General features: G+C 42.2%; 1 protein-coding gene across 2 annotated transcripts in view; it reads right to left on the reverse strand.

Moving 5' to 3' along the window:
* The window catches only part of C5 (complement C5), a 106,181-nt gene that overhangs the window by 24,546 nt on the left and 63,384 nt on the right, over positions 1–18,251 (reverse strand). For both annotated transcript variants that reach the window (XM_032251481.1, XM_032251480.1), the window contains exons 26-30: positions 15,335–15,494; positions 14,813–14,908; positions 13,256–13,427; positions 9,555–9,760; positions 7,668–7,820 (exon numbers count right to left, since the gene is read on the reverse strand). In XM_032251481.1, the coding sequence (XP_032107372.1) occupies positions 7,668–7,820; positions 9,555–9,760; positions 13,256–13,427; positions 14,813–14,908; positions 15,335–15,494 (787 nt within the window). The remainder of the gene's footprint in view (positions 1–7,667; positions 7,821–9,554; positions 9,761–13,255; positions 13,428–14,812; positions 14,909–15,334; positions 15,495–18,251) is intronic.

Below are 18,251 nucleotides of genomic sequence, written 5' to 3' on the forward strand. Positions count from 1 at the left end.
TCATCCAAACTCATAATCCCACTTGAGCTGATTGTCACCAGCTGCTCATGTACCTTTTCAACACTAATGAGAGGCAGAGAGTGCTCCAGACAGCATCTAAATGGCTGGAAGAGCATGTTTCAGCTGATTACCAGAATCCTCAGGAGTATGTGAGGACCCAGTTGCCAGGAACGGACCCTCAGTGGGACCCAAATACCCCTGAGGGCATACAGAGGCTAACTCAATACAGAGAGGCTTTGCTGGAGGGAGTAAGAAAAGGAGCACAAAGAGCCGAAAATATATACAAAGAATCTCAACTTAAGCAGGGGCAAGATGAAAGTCCAGCACAGTTTTATGAAAGACTGTGTGAGGCCTTCCGCATGTATACTCCCTTTGATCCTGAGGACCCCTGGGAATCATCGCATGGTGAACTTAACTTTAGTTAGTCAGAGCGCAGATGATATCAGGAAAAAGTTACAAAAACAGAATGAGTTCACGGCATGAGCACTGCACAGTTTTGGAAATAGCCCATCAGGTGTTTGTGAATACAGATGCAGTAAGCCGCCAAGAGAAGGTGTGACGAAACCAGCAAAATATCAATTTTCTGGCCACAGCTGTCAGAGGAACACATTCAAAGGGGCAGGGTAAGGGAGGCCCTGGGAAAAACACCCAGTCAGATTGACCATGTCTACAGCACAACCAGTGTGCCTATTGTAAAGAAATGGGACATTGGAAAAATAAGTGTCCTCAGCGGGTGGGGGAACAGGGTATTCCTAAGCAAGAAGCCTCAGGAAAAGATGAGGTTACCCTGTTTAACTTGACAGGGGGGCCATTAAACTGAAGGGGACCAGGCTCAAATGGCCCCAAAGAGCCCATGGTCAGGATGAAGTGGAGGGCAAGGACATTAATTTCTTGGTCAGCTCCGGGGCGGAACACTTGGTGGTAATGCAACCTGTGGCTCCTTTGTCCAGCAAGACAATAAACATAACTGGGGCAAGTGGACTTTCAAAAAAGCAGGCTTTCTGCCTACCATGAAGCTGTTTGGTGGGAGTCCATGAAATTATACATCAGTTCTTGTACATGCCGGACTGCTCCCTACCCCTTTTGGGAAGAGGTTTGCTAAGCAAACTAAGAGCTACTGTCACCTTCACTGATAAGGGCTCCCTGCAGCTAAAACTGCCTCAGACAGGGATTATCATGGCCCTCACAGTCTTTCGGGAGGAGGAGTGGAGATTCTTCCTGACTTAACCAGGATCAGAATTAATCTTTGCTCTAGCCAAGCGATGGCCACGGGTCTGGGCAGAGGACAACCCCCCAGAGTTGGCAGTAAACCAAGCCCTAGTGGTTATCGAAGTAAAGCCAGGGGCATTACCCATCAGACAGAGAAAATACCCGGTCCCAAGGGAAGCTCTCGAAGGCATCCAAGTTCATCTCAGATGCCTGAAAATTTATGGTATTATAGTTCCTTGCCAGTCTCCCCAGAACACACCTCTCCTGCCTGTCCCCAAGCTGGGAACTAAGGACTACCCACCAGTGCAGGACCTGCACATGGTCAGTCAAGCAACTGTGACCCTGCACCCCATGGTGCCTAACCCATACACATTGCTGGGGTTATTGCCATTTGAGGACAGCTGGTTCACTTGTTCGGACTTAAAAGGCGCTTTCTTCAGTATCAGGCTAGCTCCTGAAAGTCAAAAGCTATTTGCCTTTCAGTGGGAAAATCCAGAAACAGGAGTCATTACCCAGTATACCTGGACCTGGCTTCCCCAGGGGTTCAAAAATTCCCCCACCATCTTTGGGGAGGCACTAGCTTGGGATCTCCAGAAGTTTCCTTCTGAAAGCCTAGGCTGTGTGCTGCTCCACTATGTTAATGATCTTTTATTAAGATACCCCATGGCAGTTGGGTGTGATAAGGGAACAGATGCCTTACTTTGGCACCTGGAGGACTGTGGGTATAAGGTGTCCAAGAAAAAGGCTCAGATCTGCAGGAAGCAAGTGCAGTTTCTGGGATTCACCATTTGACAAGGGGAGCACAGCCTAGGGGCAGAAAGGAAACAGGTCATCTGCAACCTGCCGGAACCCAAAACCAGAAGGCAGGTAAAGAATTCTTGGGAGCCATGGGCTTCTGTAGACTGTGGGTCCCAAGCTTCGCAGTGCTGGCCAAACCCCTGTATGAAGTCACAAAGAAGAAGACAAGGAACCCTTTGAATGGGGGCCCCAGCAGCAACAGGCTTTCCATACCCTGAAGGGAAAACTTATGTCTACTCTGGTACTGGGATTACTTGACTTGACAAAGCCTTTTACATTATATGTATCAGAAAAAGAAAAAAATGGCTCTTGGAGTACTAACCCAAGCTGTGGGATCTTGGCCAAGGCCGGTGGCCTACCTCTCTAAACAGCTGGATGGAGTTTCAAACGGCTGGCCTCCATGCCCAAGGGCTCTAGCGTCAACTGCCTTGTTAGCCCAAGAAGCAAACAAGCTAACTCTGGGGCAGAATCTGAAAATAAAGGCTCCTCATGCAATGGTGACTCTAATGAATACCAAGGGACATCACTGGCTGACAAATGCCAGGCTAAGTACCAGAGCTTGCTTTGTGAAAACCCCCACATCACCATTGAAGTCTGTAATACCTTAAATCCTGATACCTTGCTCCCAACATCAGAGAGCCCAGTGAAACAGGATTGTATTGAAGTGTTGGACTCAGTCTATTCTAGCAGGCCCGATCTCTGAAACCAGCCTTGGGCAACTGCTGATTAACTCCCTCGGAGAGAGGTGTGTGGGGTATATAGTAGCAGCCTTGGATATAGTTGTTGAAGCTAAATCACTGCCACAAGGAACCTCAGCCCAGAAAGCTGAACTTTGTCTTAACGTGGACCTTGGAGGTGAGTGAAGGTAAGACTGTGAACATTTATACCGACTCTCAGTATGCCTTTCTGACTCTCCAGATACATGGTGCATTATACAAGGAAAAAGGACCTTAAACTCAGGGGGAAAACATAAAGTATTGGCAAGAAATTTTACAGCGATTAGAGGCAGTTTGGAAGCTTCAATGGGTGGTACTGTCGGGGCTTTCAATGGGCTTCCACCTCTGTAGCCCTGAGAAACTCCCAGGCTGACTCAGAAGCTTGAAAAGCAGCATCCATTCCCTACTGAGCCACAGTAACATCCTCCCTGATCCCCCAAATGCCTGATTTTGTGCCTACCTATTCTAAGGAGGAAAGGGACTTCTTTCAAAATGAAGGGGACAGGCAATAAAGGAAGGGTGAATCCAGTTACCAGATGGAAAAATAGCAGTGCCACAGCTGTTGAGCACTGGTGTTGTGTAAGCCATACATGAGATTACACATCTGGGCCAAGAAGCTCTTGAAAAGTTAATAGACTGGTACTTCTACATTTCACATTTGTCAGCTCTAGCAAAGGCAGTGTCACAGGAATGTGTCACCTGCCTACAACACAATGCAAAGCAGGGTCCAACAATCCTGCCTGGCATACAGTCTTACGGAGCAGCTCCCTTTGAGAATCTCCAGGTGGACTTCACTGAAATGCCCAAGTGTGGAAGTTGGAAGTATCTGCTAGTTCTGTTATGTACATACTCTGGGTGGGTAGAAGCATTCCCAACTCGAACCAAGAAAGCTCATGAAGTAACCCATGTGCTTTTTTGAGATCTCGTTCCTAGGTTTGGACTGTCCTTGTGAATCAGTGCAGACAGTGGGCCAGCTTTCATGACCGACTTGGTTCACAGACAACAACAGTGTAGGAATCACTTGGAAACTTCATGCTGCCTATCGACCACAGAGGTTCAGAAAGGTGGAGGAAATGAATCAGACAATCAAAAATGGTTTAGGGAAAGTATGCCAGGAGACAGGGTTACAGTGGGTACATGCACTTCCCATGGTATTGTTTAAAATTAAATGCACCCCTTCGAAAAAGGGTACTCCCCTTATGAGATGCTTTACCACAGGCCCCCTCCTAAATTATGGGGGCTCTCAGGAACTCCTCAAGAGTTAGGTGAAATTGAATTGCAGAGATAGCTACAGGCCTTAGGAAAAGTTACCCAAACCATCTCAGCCTGGGTAAATGAAAAGTGCCCAGCAAGCTTATTCTTCCTAGTTCACCCTTTTTCACCAGGTGATCAAGTGTGGATAAAGGATTGGAATATCACCCCTTTGAAGCCCCAGTGGAAAGGGCCCCTGACTGTAATCCTGACCACTCGCACAGCTGTGAAGTTGGAAGGAACAGCAGCTTGGATTCATCACAGCCGAGTAAAACCTGCAGCGGCTGAAACTTGGGAGGTGCAACCAGACCCAGACGACAGCTGCAAAATCACCTTGAGAAAGACGACAAGCCTTGCCCCAGCCACATCCTGGAAGCTGGCTGGTCCATGCATGGCCGAAGCATGAGAAAACTCATCGTGGGGCTCATTCTCCTTGAAATTGGGACTCATGCAGTAAGAACTTTACCTAACTTTGGAGACTGTTCTCAGTGTTTACATAAGATCACTAAGGTAGGACAAAAAATCACTACTGTCCTTTTGTTCTACAGCTATTATGAATGTACAGGACCTCAGAAGGGAACCTGTTTGTATAATGGCACCCAATATAAAGTATGCAGCCCCGGGGATGGGCAACCAGATGCCTGCTAGGACCCATCAGAGCCCCCCATGTGCACAATTTTTGAAGTAAAACACTTAACAACTGTGGCATGGAAAACCTCAAGTAAGTTAATTGCTAGAACAGAGGAGAAAGGAATCCCCAAGCAAGTTGTCATAAAATTTGATGCTTGTGTGGCTATGGATAAGGGGTGTGGCTCTCTTGGTTGGGAGCAGAGTTATGCAGTAGAGCATAAGTATATGTGCCAGACCACATATTGGTGTAGTGAATGTACTTACTGGTCATGTGTTATCTGGGCCACTTGGAAAAATGATAAAAATGACCCCGTCCGTCTGACAAAGGGAAAAAGTAATATTCCCTGGAGTAATGTTCTCTGTACCCCTGGGCATTGCAATCCATTAGAGATAATAATTACAAATCCACAGGATCCCCACTGGAAAAGGGGAGAATATGTAAAGCTAGGAATTAATGGGAAAGGACTGGATCCCATGGTAAATATCTTAATTCAAGAGGAGGTCCAAAGACGTATCTCCAGTCCAGTGCTGGTGTATCAGACTTTTAATGATGAGTTAAACGAGCCAGCCCCAGAACTCCCAAAGAAGATGAAAAACTTGTTCCTCCATTTAGCTGAAAATGTAGCCCACTCACTTAATGTTACTTCCTGTTACGCGTGTAGAGTGACGACAATGGGAGACTGGTGGCCATGGGAAGCCCGAGAGTTAGTGCCTTTGATCCTGTTCCGAACCTAACCTCAGTCCAAAGAATTCAAACCAACAGCTTCTGGGTCTTAAAAGTCTTGATTATTGGACAATATTGCCTAGCAAGAGAGGGAAAAAACTTCACCATCCCGGTAGGGAGGCTTAGTTGCCTGGGATAGCAATTGTATAATGAAACAGCAGATACAGTCAGTTGGTGGAGTTCAAACCACTCAGAAAAGAACCCTCTCCTTAAATTCCCTAAATTGCAGGATGCCTGGAATCATCCTGGGCTTCATCGAGACTGGACAGCCCCAGCTGGGTTGTATTGGATATGCGGGCACAGAGCGTATGTGCAGCTGCCTGAGAGATGGACTGGCAGCTGTGTCATAGGCACTATTAAACCTTCTTTCTTCCTATTGCCCATCAAGACAGGTGAATTGTTAGGCTATCCCGTTTTTACATCTCCCCGGGACCCAAGAAGACTGTCTATAGGAGATTGGAAAGATGATGAATGGCCCCCTGAAAAGATCATACAATATTATGGGCCTACTACATGGACACAGGACAGCTCATGGGGATATCAGACCCCAATTTATATGATCAACTGCATTATCCAGTTACAATCTGCCTTAGAAATAATCAACAATGAAACTGGTAAAGATTTATCTCTTTTGGCCTGGCAAGAAACTCAAATAAGAAATGCTATTTACCAAAATAAATTAGCACTAGACTACTTGCTAGCGGCCGAGGGAGGAGTCTGTGGAAAATTCAATTTAACCAGTTGTTGACTGCATATAGATAATCAAAGCCAGGCAGTTGAAAACATTGTAAGAGATGCGACAAAAGTAGCCTATGTGCCAGTGCAAGTTTGGCATGGGTTTGACCCTGCATCTATGTTTAGGAGATGGCTCCCAGCTTTAGGAGGATTTAAAACCCTCATTATAGGTGTGGTGCTGGTAATAGGTGCATGCTTGTTGCTCCCCTGTTTATTGCCTGTATTCCTCCAAATGATTAGAAGTTTAGTCACTACTATAGTTCACCAAAGGACCTCAGCTCAAGCATATTATATGAATCATTATCAATCGGTATCATTACATGACCAGGATAGTGAGGAAGAGGGTGAGAACCCCAACTAATAAATAAGTGAAGTTCTCAAAGTGGGGAACTGAGGGAGGAGATCCCCTTCCTTTGGCTTGTGCTTAGGGGAAAAGGAGGAAATGAAAGTCAAAAGCCAGCCAGATGAGGTTAGTGGAGGAACCAGCCCAGCACAGCTGACCAGGTCTGGAAGTTAAAAATTAAGCCCCCAAGGGCTGGGCGCAGTGGCTCAAGCCTGTAATCCCAGCACTTTGGGAGGCCGAGGCGGGTGGATCACGAGGTCAGGAGATCGAGACCATCCTGGTCAACATGGTGAAACCCCGTCTCTACTAAAAATACAAAAAATTAGCTGGGCATGGTGGCGCGTGCCTGTAATCCCAGCTACTCAGGAGGCTGAGGCAGGAGAATTGCCTGAACCCAGGAGGCGGAGGTTGCGGTGAGCCGAGATCGCGCCATTGCACTCCAGCCTGGGTAACAAGAGCGAAACTCCGTCTCAAAAAAAAAAAAAAAAAAAAAAATTAAGCCCCCTACTCCTGACCACAATCCTATCTATAGGTCACAGGCATGGTATGGAGGAACCTTATCCTGGAAGGCATTGATCTTACTCAGCTACTCAAGACCCCTATCCAGTCACATCCCCAAGACTTGCCAAATCAATCATGACCCTCTCAATGTGCATCTCTTAGATCTCTTAGATTGTGAGCCTTTAAAAGGGCCAGGATTTTCTTTGTTGGGGAGCTCGGTTGTTGAAGCATCTATGCCTGCCGCAGCTCCCAATAAAATTACCACTTCCTTCCCTGTCTGATGTTTGAGAGGTTTGTTTGCAGCTGCTCCTGCTTCAGAACCACCAGCAGACTCCCAGACATTCCTACCCTCCTACACTCACTATACTGCTCTGTGTGCTATTATCTATGTCTGGAATGTTCTTCCTTTTTCTTCGCTTGACTAACTTATTCTGATATTTTTCAGATTTATCTGGACACATTTGACAAACTCCTTCCTTCTTTCAGCCAGGATCAGGAGGCCCCCTCTATGCTTCCACGTACCTATCAAGACTCTTATGTTTCACTATCTGCTTAAATGACAGTCTCCCTGTAATACGCTGATTCGTATTTTATTTTTGAATCCTCAGTGCCCAGGATATAGCAAGCACCCCTGCTTAGGACATAGCAGACACTCAATATATGTTTAAGTAGTGAAGAGATACATTTATAAAATAAGAGTGGAACAGATGATTTCAATGGTCTCAGCCAATAGTAAAATACTACACAATTCTTCATTTACCTCTACTGGCCTCCCAAGGAAATTCTTGTCTGTCATCTTATAATGGTGTAAGCCACCTTTGTGCTTGTAAGTGACATCGATGTCCATATTCAAGCGGAGTTGTTTAACCAGGAGTGAATATTCTGTCAGGCCCTCAATGGCATTGATTGTATCCTGTCAATAATCAGCAAGGCACAAAAATATGTTTATTTATATACTGCCTATTTACAAATGCCCTTTTTATGAGCGGGTAGGGCAGCATTGTCCGGAGTTGAAACTCCAGCTGACTCAGTAAGACTGGTTTAGGGCCCCATTGTGGAGGCAGAAGGAAGGTCTCTCCCTCCTCAACAGACACATTGCTGTTAGCAGGGACAGGAAGGAAATGTGGCCTCATATCTGGGTCTTCTATATAGACTGCAAATGTAACCTCAGGCAAGTCACTGTTTGCAGAATTCCTCTGAGTCTTTGCAGGATTATCTCTTCCTCATTCTTTAGTGTCAGCTTAAGTTATCTCCACAACAAGGCCATAAACTCCCCTCTCCCATTATTCTCTGTTTTAATGTTCCTCTTTTGCCCTTTATAGCATTCATCTCAATTTGTAATACTTTTATTTGTAGTTTATTGCTGACCTCCCCCACTACAATGTAAGATTCATGAGGCAAGTAGGTGATATATTTTTCTTGGTGTCTTACATGGTTTGAATGTGTCTCCCAAAGTTCATGTGTTGGCAGCTTGGTCCCCAATGTGGCAGTGTTAGGAGGTGAGGCCTAATGGGAAGTTTTTGGGTCATGAGGGTACCATTTTCATAAATGGATTAATGCTGCTTATTATAGAAGTGGGTTTGTTATAAAAGGATGAGTTTATATCCCACTCATACCAACCCCCTACTCCACCTTCTCTTTGCACTTCTACCATGGAATAATGCAACAAAAATGCCTTCACCAGGTGCAGCCCCCTGATCTTGGACTTCCTAGGACCCAGAACCATGAGCTAATAAAATTTCTGTTCATTATAAAATATCCAGTGTGTCATGGACTAAGGCACTGTCCATTGCATTTAGTGGGTACATAAATATTTGTTGAAGGAATAAACTTTATCTTTCTGGACTTCATCTTTCTCATCTATAAAACTGAGAAACATGACAAGATCAGAGATGTTAAACAATGTGGCCACTCCCTCTGCCTGTATCTATGGCAGTGAATGCTTATCAGTAGCGCACTATTTTCTGTTAACCCTGTAGTTGTACCTGAAATGAAACACATTAGATGGTCACTAAATTAATACTGAAGGCCCTCTCTACCACTAAACTTTATATAGATAGATACACAGACTCCATCATTATCTAAACATCCAGGCAACAGGGAAGATATTAACATTCAAGTTAAACTTTGAATATAAGTATATATTATACAACTACATAATAATTAGTTGTAATACAAAATACGTATGCAAATGAGTTTATATTAAATAGCTAGATAGATTAACATATAATAATCAGTATTTCTTTCACTTTTTATTTATTTATTTGTGGAGAAGAAGCATCAGTACCTTTGTCTACATGGCAGCCACTATTTATTATATAGGATATGACATACTTGACAATAACCTTTCTAGCCTTTTATGGTGATTTAGAATCATGAAGGAAGTACTGGGCTTGAGGTCAGGAGACATGAGTTCTGATTCCAGCTCTGCCATGAATTCCCTGAATGAAACTCCCTGGGCTCATTTCCTCTTTTGTATAATAAGAGTGTTGATGCAGATAACCTCTAGGGGTCTGTCAATTCTGCACATTATTCATATCTATTGCATGCTCATTTGGTGGCCAAAGGCATGGAGGCCAGAATGAGTGTGGCATGGGAGGAAGTAAAAATGTCTACAGGAAGATGAAACAAGACAAAGAAATGTTACCTGGGTTGAATAAAAGCCGCCTCCATATCTCTGCTCTTCAGATAGCCATTTGATGATTGGGTTAACATAATTTATGTCTTTCAAGTTCAGACAGGTGAGTAAGGCATAGGCAGTTGTTTCTACCATATGTGCCGTACCAGTGTTAGGTACAGAGTTGTCTTCATGTTGAAGTTTGTCTTTCCAAAAACGATAAATGGGTGGATTACCTGAATATCAACAAATCACATTCATTAATATGATTAAAAATGTAAATTTGACATAACAATTCTATCAGGTGTATTATGGTGTTCTAGTTTCTAGAAACTACTTATTTTTTTTGTTAGAAGAACTTCCTGAAGATGACCAATGCATATTAAGATCCCTTAATATGGTTCTACTTGTCTTTACACATTGAGCATCTACAATCTGAAAATGTGAAATCTAAAAGGCCCCCAACATCTAAAAATTTTTGAACTCTGACATGATGCCACAGGTGGGTAATTTCACCCTGACCTCGTGACGGGTCACAGTCACATTGCAGTCAAAACTTTGTTTCATGCACAAAATTATTGAAAATACTGTATAAAATTACTTTCAAACTATGTATAAAGGAAGGTATATATGAAACATGAATGAATTTCATGTTTAGACTTGAGTCCCATCCCCAAGAAATATCATTAGCTATACGTTTATATTCCAAAATCTGAAAAAAAACCTGAAATCTGAAATACTTCTGGTCCCAAGCAGTTCAGACGAGGAACACTCGACCTGTTTTTTTATTTTTGTGTATGTTTTGAGACAGGATCTTGTTGTCACCCAGGCTGGAGTGCAGTAGTGTGACTGTAGCTCACTGTAGCCTCAACCTCTTGGGCTCAAGTGAGCCTCAATCTCTTGGGCTCCACCTCAGCTTCCTGAGTGACTGGAACTATAGGGGTGTGCCACCATGCCTGCTTATGTTGCCCAGGCTGGTCTCAAACTCCTGGGCTCAAGCAATCCTCCTACCCTGGCCTCCCAAGGTACTGGGATTATAAGCATAAATCACTGCATCCGGCCTCAATCTTTATTTTAAAATCAACACAGTACACATGTACTAGGAAGGGGTGGTTTAGTAGAGTGGAAAGTGCAATTAACTGGGAATTAGTAGACCCAGCTTTTAGTCTTTCTTCTGTTACTAGCTTACCATGTCACTGGGGGCAAATTCCTTTAATTCTGTGTGACTTCGTTTTCTAATAACTATAGCATAGATAATACTTTCTTCCATGTAGTGAAACTCAAATGAAATATGAAATATAAAAGATTTTGTAAACTAGAAAGCACCATGCATATATAAAGGATTTTTGTTATTATTACTACTGACAGTAAAAAATAAACTGGATAACTTTTCCTGATAGGAAAATTTACATCCTGGAAATTATGAGATTACACCTAAAGCCTTAGTTCAGTCTTTTATTATTTTTTTCTAATTTAAAGCACTCAAGACAGTTTCATACATGTAGCACTTTTCATAAATTAGGCTGTAAATTATATTTGTTATTTAAACCTATAAACCCCAAATCCTTTTGGGAATGAACTTAAAAAAAAAACAGTAATGTATATTTGGAAATCATTTTTGAAAGTTAGTCAAAATTTTGATGTATATATTTATAATTCATAACCACATTATTTGCATGACCTTGAAAAAGATATTGACCCTTCCTCTGAGAGTCTCAGATTTGCCGTATTTTTATTTTCTTTGAGATAGAGTCTTTCCCTGTCACCCAGGCTAGAGTGCAATGGCATGATCTTGGCTCACTGCAATCTCTGCCTCCTGGGTTCAAGTGATTCTTCCACCCTTGCCTCTCAAGTAGTTGAGATTACAGTCACCCGCCATCATGCCTGGCTAATTTTTGTCTTTTTGTAGAGATGGGGTTTCACCATGTTGGCCAGGCTGGTCTTGAACTCCTGACCACAGGTCATCTGCCCACTTTGGCCTCCCAAAGTGCTGGGATTACAGGTGTGAGCCACCACGCCCGGCAGATTTGTTGTACTTAAAATGAAGAGTTGACTTTAGGTTTTTAAAGAAACCCAGCTGGAAAAATTTTGGTATTATTAAGTTCCCTTCTAGCTCTTAAATTCTATAATTTTATGATCCATATCTCACAATACCCAAGACATTTCTTTTGTGTTATTTTTGAAGTATCATACAAGTGATTTTGAGGTGTATATTAAAGTACAGTCATTTTAAAATGACACAAATCATATTTTGTAGATAGTCATAAACCTCAGTAAGATTTATAAAACTTTTAGAAAATCTTAGCTAGGAGAGGAATCCGAAGTGCCAAATCATGCCAATAATCACTGCTACTCTCTTTCCATTTTTTTTCTTTTGACCTATAGGAAGCTGTATCTTTAGTCTTCAAAACCAAACACATACTTTTATAGCAAACTTGGTAAAATATAAGCCAGGTTATGCACTCCTTTGCTCAAAATTCCCCAATAGCTCCCCTTCTCACTCTCAAAGCTGAAATTAAAGTTCTAGGGCTCCTTCTGGTTTCCACAGCATGTTGCTGTGGATGAGTCATGGGAATTCCTTGCTCTGGGTGGAAGCACCCTAAACTAGGGTATGTGGCCAGGGGAGTGGAGCACAGGCTGGATTTCAGCCTTGATTCACTTGCTTCCTTAGGTGATTTGTCCACTGCACAACTGTTTATGGAAGCCCTGAAGAGTCTCTGTAATGCCTTAGATGACCTTCCCTTGCTTCTTCACCTTTGCCTTCCCTGACCTCACTTCCTACTCCTCTTCTCACTCATCAGCACTCACACTGGCCTCTGTGGCATTCTTGGAGCACCAGGCATGCCCATGCCTCAGGGCATTTGCACATTCTGTTCTCCACCAGGAACGCTATTCTAGATAGCCACAGGACTTGCTTCTTCACCTCCTTTCAGCTCTTGATGCAAACACCATCCTCTCAGTGAAACTTAAGCCCAGTCAGCTTGTCTAAAATTACAACCCATCCTCTCACCTTATCTTCTTTCCCTGCTTTATTTTTCTTCCTATCAGACATCACTGCCTATTCACAAAGCTTTACTTATTTATCATGTTTGTGTCTCCCCAGTTAGAATATAAGTTTCCTGATGACCTGGATTTTGAGGATCCTGTTTTGTTTATTGCTTTATTCCCAAAGACTAGAATAGTGCCAGGTATATAGGAGGTATCCAGAGGATACTCGATGCATATTTATCGAATAAAGGAATAAATAGAGGACAGGCATGGTGGCTCAGGCCTGTGATCCCAGTACTTTGGAAGGCCAAGGCAGTAGGATTGCTTGACCCCAGGCATTTGAGACCATCCTGGGAAACATAGTGAGACTTGTATGTGCAAAATATAAAAAGAACTGGGTTCAGTGGTGGATACCTATAGTCCCAGCTACTTGGGAGGCTGAGGTGGGAAGATCACTTGAGCCAGGAGATGGAGGTTGCAGTGAGTCACGATCGTGCCACTGCACTCCAGCCTGGGTGACAGATCGAGGACCTGTCTTAAAAAAAAAAAAGAATATTTTCTGAATGAATACATGAATAAATGAATGAATAACAGCACACATTACTTTGTATTGTGATGGTTTGCTCCTTGAGGACAGAGATTGCATCTTATTCAAGTTTGCATGTCACCACCCACTTCCCAGATTTAGCAGACTTTATGGCTTAGTGAACGCTCATTGAATAAATATATGGAACAAGTTATACCTTTAACCAAAGCTTTTCTCTTCAAAGTTGAAACAATTGAACGAAACTGTGGGTGAGTTTTATCTCCCAGGGAAAGAGCATAGGCAGCAATGGCCAATGTAAAGTTGCTCTGGGCTGCCAGTGTATTTTCAAGCAGAAAGGTATCAGCTTTAATTAGAGCTGTGTTGATTTTCTGGAAACAAGAGCAGAAGATACTTCAGTTTCTATGCCAAGCAACCACCTATCAATTGATACGAACTACCATCAGGTCCAACTGTCCTGGCGTAGGCAAGATGGGGGGTAAAAAGAGGACTGACCTAATGGGAATGGATGGCTTCTCAGTGAAGCAAACCCGTCCAAGAGAAGGAGCAGAACATAATCTTGGAAGAGAAAATGAAGACCAAATCAGGTTAAGCTTTTTGTCTCTGAATTCTCACCTTCCTTTTAGAGGTTTTGTGCCTTTAGTTTCTGATTATATCATCAGACCTAGCCTCCAGGCAGAAAAGGTACCGAGCACAGACACAACTCTTATCGTTCCCTCTCAGCATAGTTACAACAGGCACACATGTTCAAAAGGAGGTATACTTTTAAAAATTAAAACAATAGAGGCAGAAGGAAAGCCAAGCTGCCAAAGTACTTTTAGATCCTAAGAATGCCAGGGTAAATAGTCCCGATCACTACTTCTGACACCACCAAAATGGTTATGTTGGACAAGTGGGCCAGGAGAAAGCCTGCTGCAATGCTGCTAACATCCTGCCTGTCTCCTTCTCTCCCAGCTCCACATGCATCTCTCACCCATGTGGCCACTAGGTACCAACTGGTCCTCTAGGCTTCTGGGAACTGGTCATCACTGATTATTTTGTTTTGTTAAACTTTTGAAACAAAATGAAAACAAATGGTTTTGTTTTGTGATTCCAGTTCTGAAAATCTCCTTGAGATTTTCCGTCTCAACCCTGATTTGAAGGACACATCTAATTGACTTCTGATTTGTAGGCAGGAGTATTTAACCTCAGCTCAGGAATCATCTCCTCCCAGACCAGGGTATCACCTCAATTAACCTTGGAAATCTTCTATGTTGATTCAGTTAGGTGGATCATCACTTTTCTCCCCGTTTCTAAGCAAGTGAAACAGTACAACCCAAAGAAGCACACTTGCTGTTGTGTATCCTCAGTACTTGCATGATAGAGTGCTTTCACTATAGGATAACAGTAACATATATAAAGCAGGATTTAGGGGAGATAAGAGAGAGAAGCTGGGGGCACTGGATCATTCTCCCATCACAGTCCCAGCTATCAGTTTTAGACCTAGCTCTACAATTTATTAGCCTGTGACATTGTACAATTGAATTCACTTTACTTAGTCCTCAGCTTTCTCTACTGTCAATGAGTAGGTTGGATTAGGTGGTCTCTAATATCTATTATAGTTCTGAAATATTTCAATTCTGGAGTTTAAGTTATTGTCAAGTAATTGAAAAGAAGGAAAAGAAGCTTTTGAAACTAAAGGTCTTCTGATTGGTGGCCCCTCCAGTATATAGCATAGAAAGATGATAGGTGTTAGAGAAAGAAATCTCTTACTTACCTCCAGGGGGCATATATCAAAAGCCTTTCTAATTCCAATCACAGTAAAGGCTGTAAGATATAAATTGTTTTCTCGGGCTTCAACAGGCAAGGTACCCTAAAAAGAAGCAATGTTTTAAAAGGAAAGTGAAATGGTGTATTTAAAGTGAAATGACCTGGTTCTACTCTGTGTTTTAAGTCTTATCTCCCATTCTTTCCCTTCATGCACTGCAGGTGGACTGCTTCCCATTTCTCAATAAGCCCTAGGTCTATCTCACTTGAGTGCTTTCACTTGCCCATCTCCCTCCACCCCGTTAAATGAGATGTCTAAGATATCATTTCTCTGATCTCCAGTGAACTGTCTGAAGATCGCTTCACTTCAGTATTATGGGAAGGCCTTTGCATTTTTTGCTTGTTCACAAAAGAAATTTCTTGCAGAATTACATTTTTTTCTTTCTTCTTCTTCGTCCTCCCATAATCAGATGGGAATAAAACTCAAACTGTAAATAAAACTATTGCTAATTTGTGCATTTGGTTTTCTTACCTGTAATTTTATTGGTTGATACTGTGAGTTTTCCTTGAAAGATCCATTATCTAATTGATGATTCTCAACCAGCCACAATACAGAATTACAAATTGAATTTCGGTTCTGTTCTACATATTTGTTTACTTGTCCAAGTACTCTTAAAGCAAAAGCTGTTAACCTTTAAGACAAAATCAAATAAATAAACATTTAGAACACTGAATCCATTTTGGCTTTCAATTAGTTTATACAACTTTATTCTTTAAAAGAAAATAACATTTTAAAATATACAAGTTCAAAGTAAGTCACCATTTTACAAAAGAAGGGAAGATTTTTGGAATATCTCCAAAACATTCGGTAAACAAATGTGAATAGCACAATTTTCTGTGATTACAACATCGTTAGCTAGCACACAGCTAAAAATTGATTCCTGATGATAAAAACATTACACCCTAAAGTTAAAGATAACAGAGGTAAAAATAAATAGTTTTGAGTCAAGGCACTGACCCATGAACATGAGACAGGAAAGTGTAAATCATAAAATTCTAGACTGTAAAATTTGTACACGTCACAGAATCTAAATTCCTATCTGAGGTCCCAAGTCCCCTTTCCCAATGTCCCTGGAGTGTTTATCTCACTTGTCCTTGAGTGCTGCCATTGACACAGAACCTACTACCTCACAGGAAACTTTAATGATCATGATTGCTTAATCAAAAAGCAATTTCAAGTCTCTACTAATACCCATTGAAGAGTATCAGAGAGGACTGAATGTATTCCCCATAACATCTCTTCACTCTCTCAGTCACCTAGGAGCCTCCACTCCCCAGGTCCTCAGATGTCTGAGACTCAGACCACTTGATTCGCCCTCCCACTTCCCCTCAATTTAAAAATTTGTGTTTCTTTTTCATTTTCATTTTAAAAATGCATTTTAAGCATTTTTAAAGAGGTAAAACCTTCATATGATTCAAAAATCCAAAAGTGAAGCCTGGGAATCATAGTGAGACATTGTCTCTTCAAAAATGCAAAAAACTAGCCAGGTGTGGTGGCATGCACCTATAGTCCCAGCTGGTTGGGAGGCTGAGGTGGGAGGATTGCTTGAGCCCAGGAGGTAGAGGCTGCAGTAAGCTGAGATTGTGCCACTGCATCCAACCTGGGTGACAGAGTGAGACCCAAGGGACATATAATGAAAAGTCTCTTTCTAACAGTCCCTGTCCCCCTCCACCTTCCAACAGATGACTGTTGTTTCTTGTGCATTCTTCCAAATAGTAGATATAAGAATATAGCCTTCCCATCTACTTTTTCATCCCAACACACTAAAATAGTGGGAGAATATTTACATTATCCTGTGCTTGGCCTTTTTTCATTTAGTAACATGCTTTAGAGATCTGCATTAATACATAAAGTTTCCTCATTCTTTTACAAGTGATTTTATACATTATATTACAATATTTTGGTACAAATGCAACAAAGCCATTTAAGCCATTTCCCTTTCTGTAGACATTTAGGTTATTTTCCAATTGCTTTGCTCTAATTGCTTTAATTATTTTCAAATTATTATTACTGTTTTTTGAGACAGAGTCTCCATTGCCAGGCTGAAGCACAGTGGCGCAATCTCGACTCACTGCAACCTCCGCCTCCCAGGTTCAAGCGATTCTCCTGCTTCAGCATTCTGAGTAGCTGGGACTACAGGCACCCACCACCATACTCAACTAATTTTTGTATTTTTGGTACAGATGGATTTTCACATGTTGGCCAGGATGGTCTTGATCTTTTGACCTTGTGATCTGCCCGCCTTGGCCTCCCAAAGTGCTGGAATTACAGGCGTGAGCCACCGTGCCTGGCCTAAAATTATTTTTTGATATTAATTGGAACTTGCCTCTCCACAACTAGGTGCCTTTTCCTAATTCTTTCTCTAGAAATATCAGAAATTTATCTTCTATTCTGTTGACTGAGCTCCTCTTTTTTTAATCCCCTGCACTGCTCTCAAGGAGGAGAAATATTTCTATTGGTTGCTCAGATTCAAGGACACTCACATTTTCAGATTGGCCCACATTTTACATTGTGTCTTTCTTGGGATTTTGGCTTTTGGAAGTCTCTCCTCTTTTAGCAGGCTAGAAAGACATGTAAGTACAGTCATATGGCCAGGCCACCCTTCCACTTATCAGATATTTGGCCCATTATGTATCTTTTCTATGCTTTAGTTACATCTTTGGAAAAAGGCAATAGCAATAAATAGAAAAAACGGACTTATCCTTTGGGATCAGTTATAAGGATTATATATATGATTATACTTAAAATAGTTATGGATTACAGTTAAGTATTCAATAGGTATCAGCTTTTACACCTTTTCTTTCTTTTTCTTTTTTTTTTTTTAATAGTCTCACTCTGTTGCCCAGGCTGGAGTACAATGGCACGATCACAGCTCACTGCAACCTCTGCCTCCTGGGTTCAAGCAATTCTCCTACCTCAGCCTTCCTAGTAGGTGGGATTACAGGCATGCACCACCACACCCAGCTAATTTTTGTATTTTTAATAGAGATGGTGTTTCACCACATTGGTCAGGCTGTTCTCGAACTCCTGACCTCAGGTGATCCTCCCGCCTCAGCCTCCCAAAGTGCTGGGATTACAGGTGTGAGCCACCACGCCCGGCTTTTATAAGCTCTTACTCTTATCTCTCTTTCCCTTTGGAACTCTTGGGTGCCTCAGTCCTAGAGTCCTTAATGAGTGGGGATCCAGACAGTTCTTCCCTAAAGGTGAAGCAAATATATCTTGCTCTAGCTTTTTGCATTCTCCTTTTCCCACTGACCTGTCTCTTGGAGACTGCCCTGAAATTCAAATTTTAAGTGCGACTTGGAGGAAAAAATGAAAAAGTAGACTATTTGATTTGCTTTTGTTCCCAACCCTAGGCTACCTCTACAAGCTCTTAATATGGTCTAGT

The sequence above is a fragment of the Sapajus apella genome, unplaced genomic scaffold, assembly GCF_009761245.1.
Source record: "Sapajus apella isolate SASKATOON/1434 unplaced genomic scaffold, GSC_monkey_1.0 scaffold76, whole genome shotgun sequence".
NCBI lineage: Eukaryota > Metazoa > Chordata > Mammalia > Primates > Cebidae > Sapajus > Sapajus apella.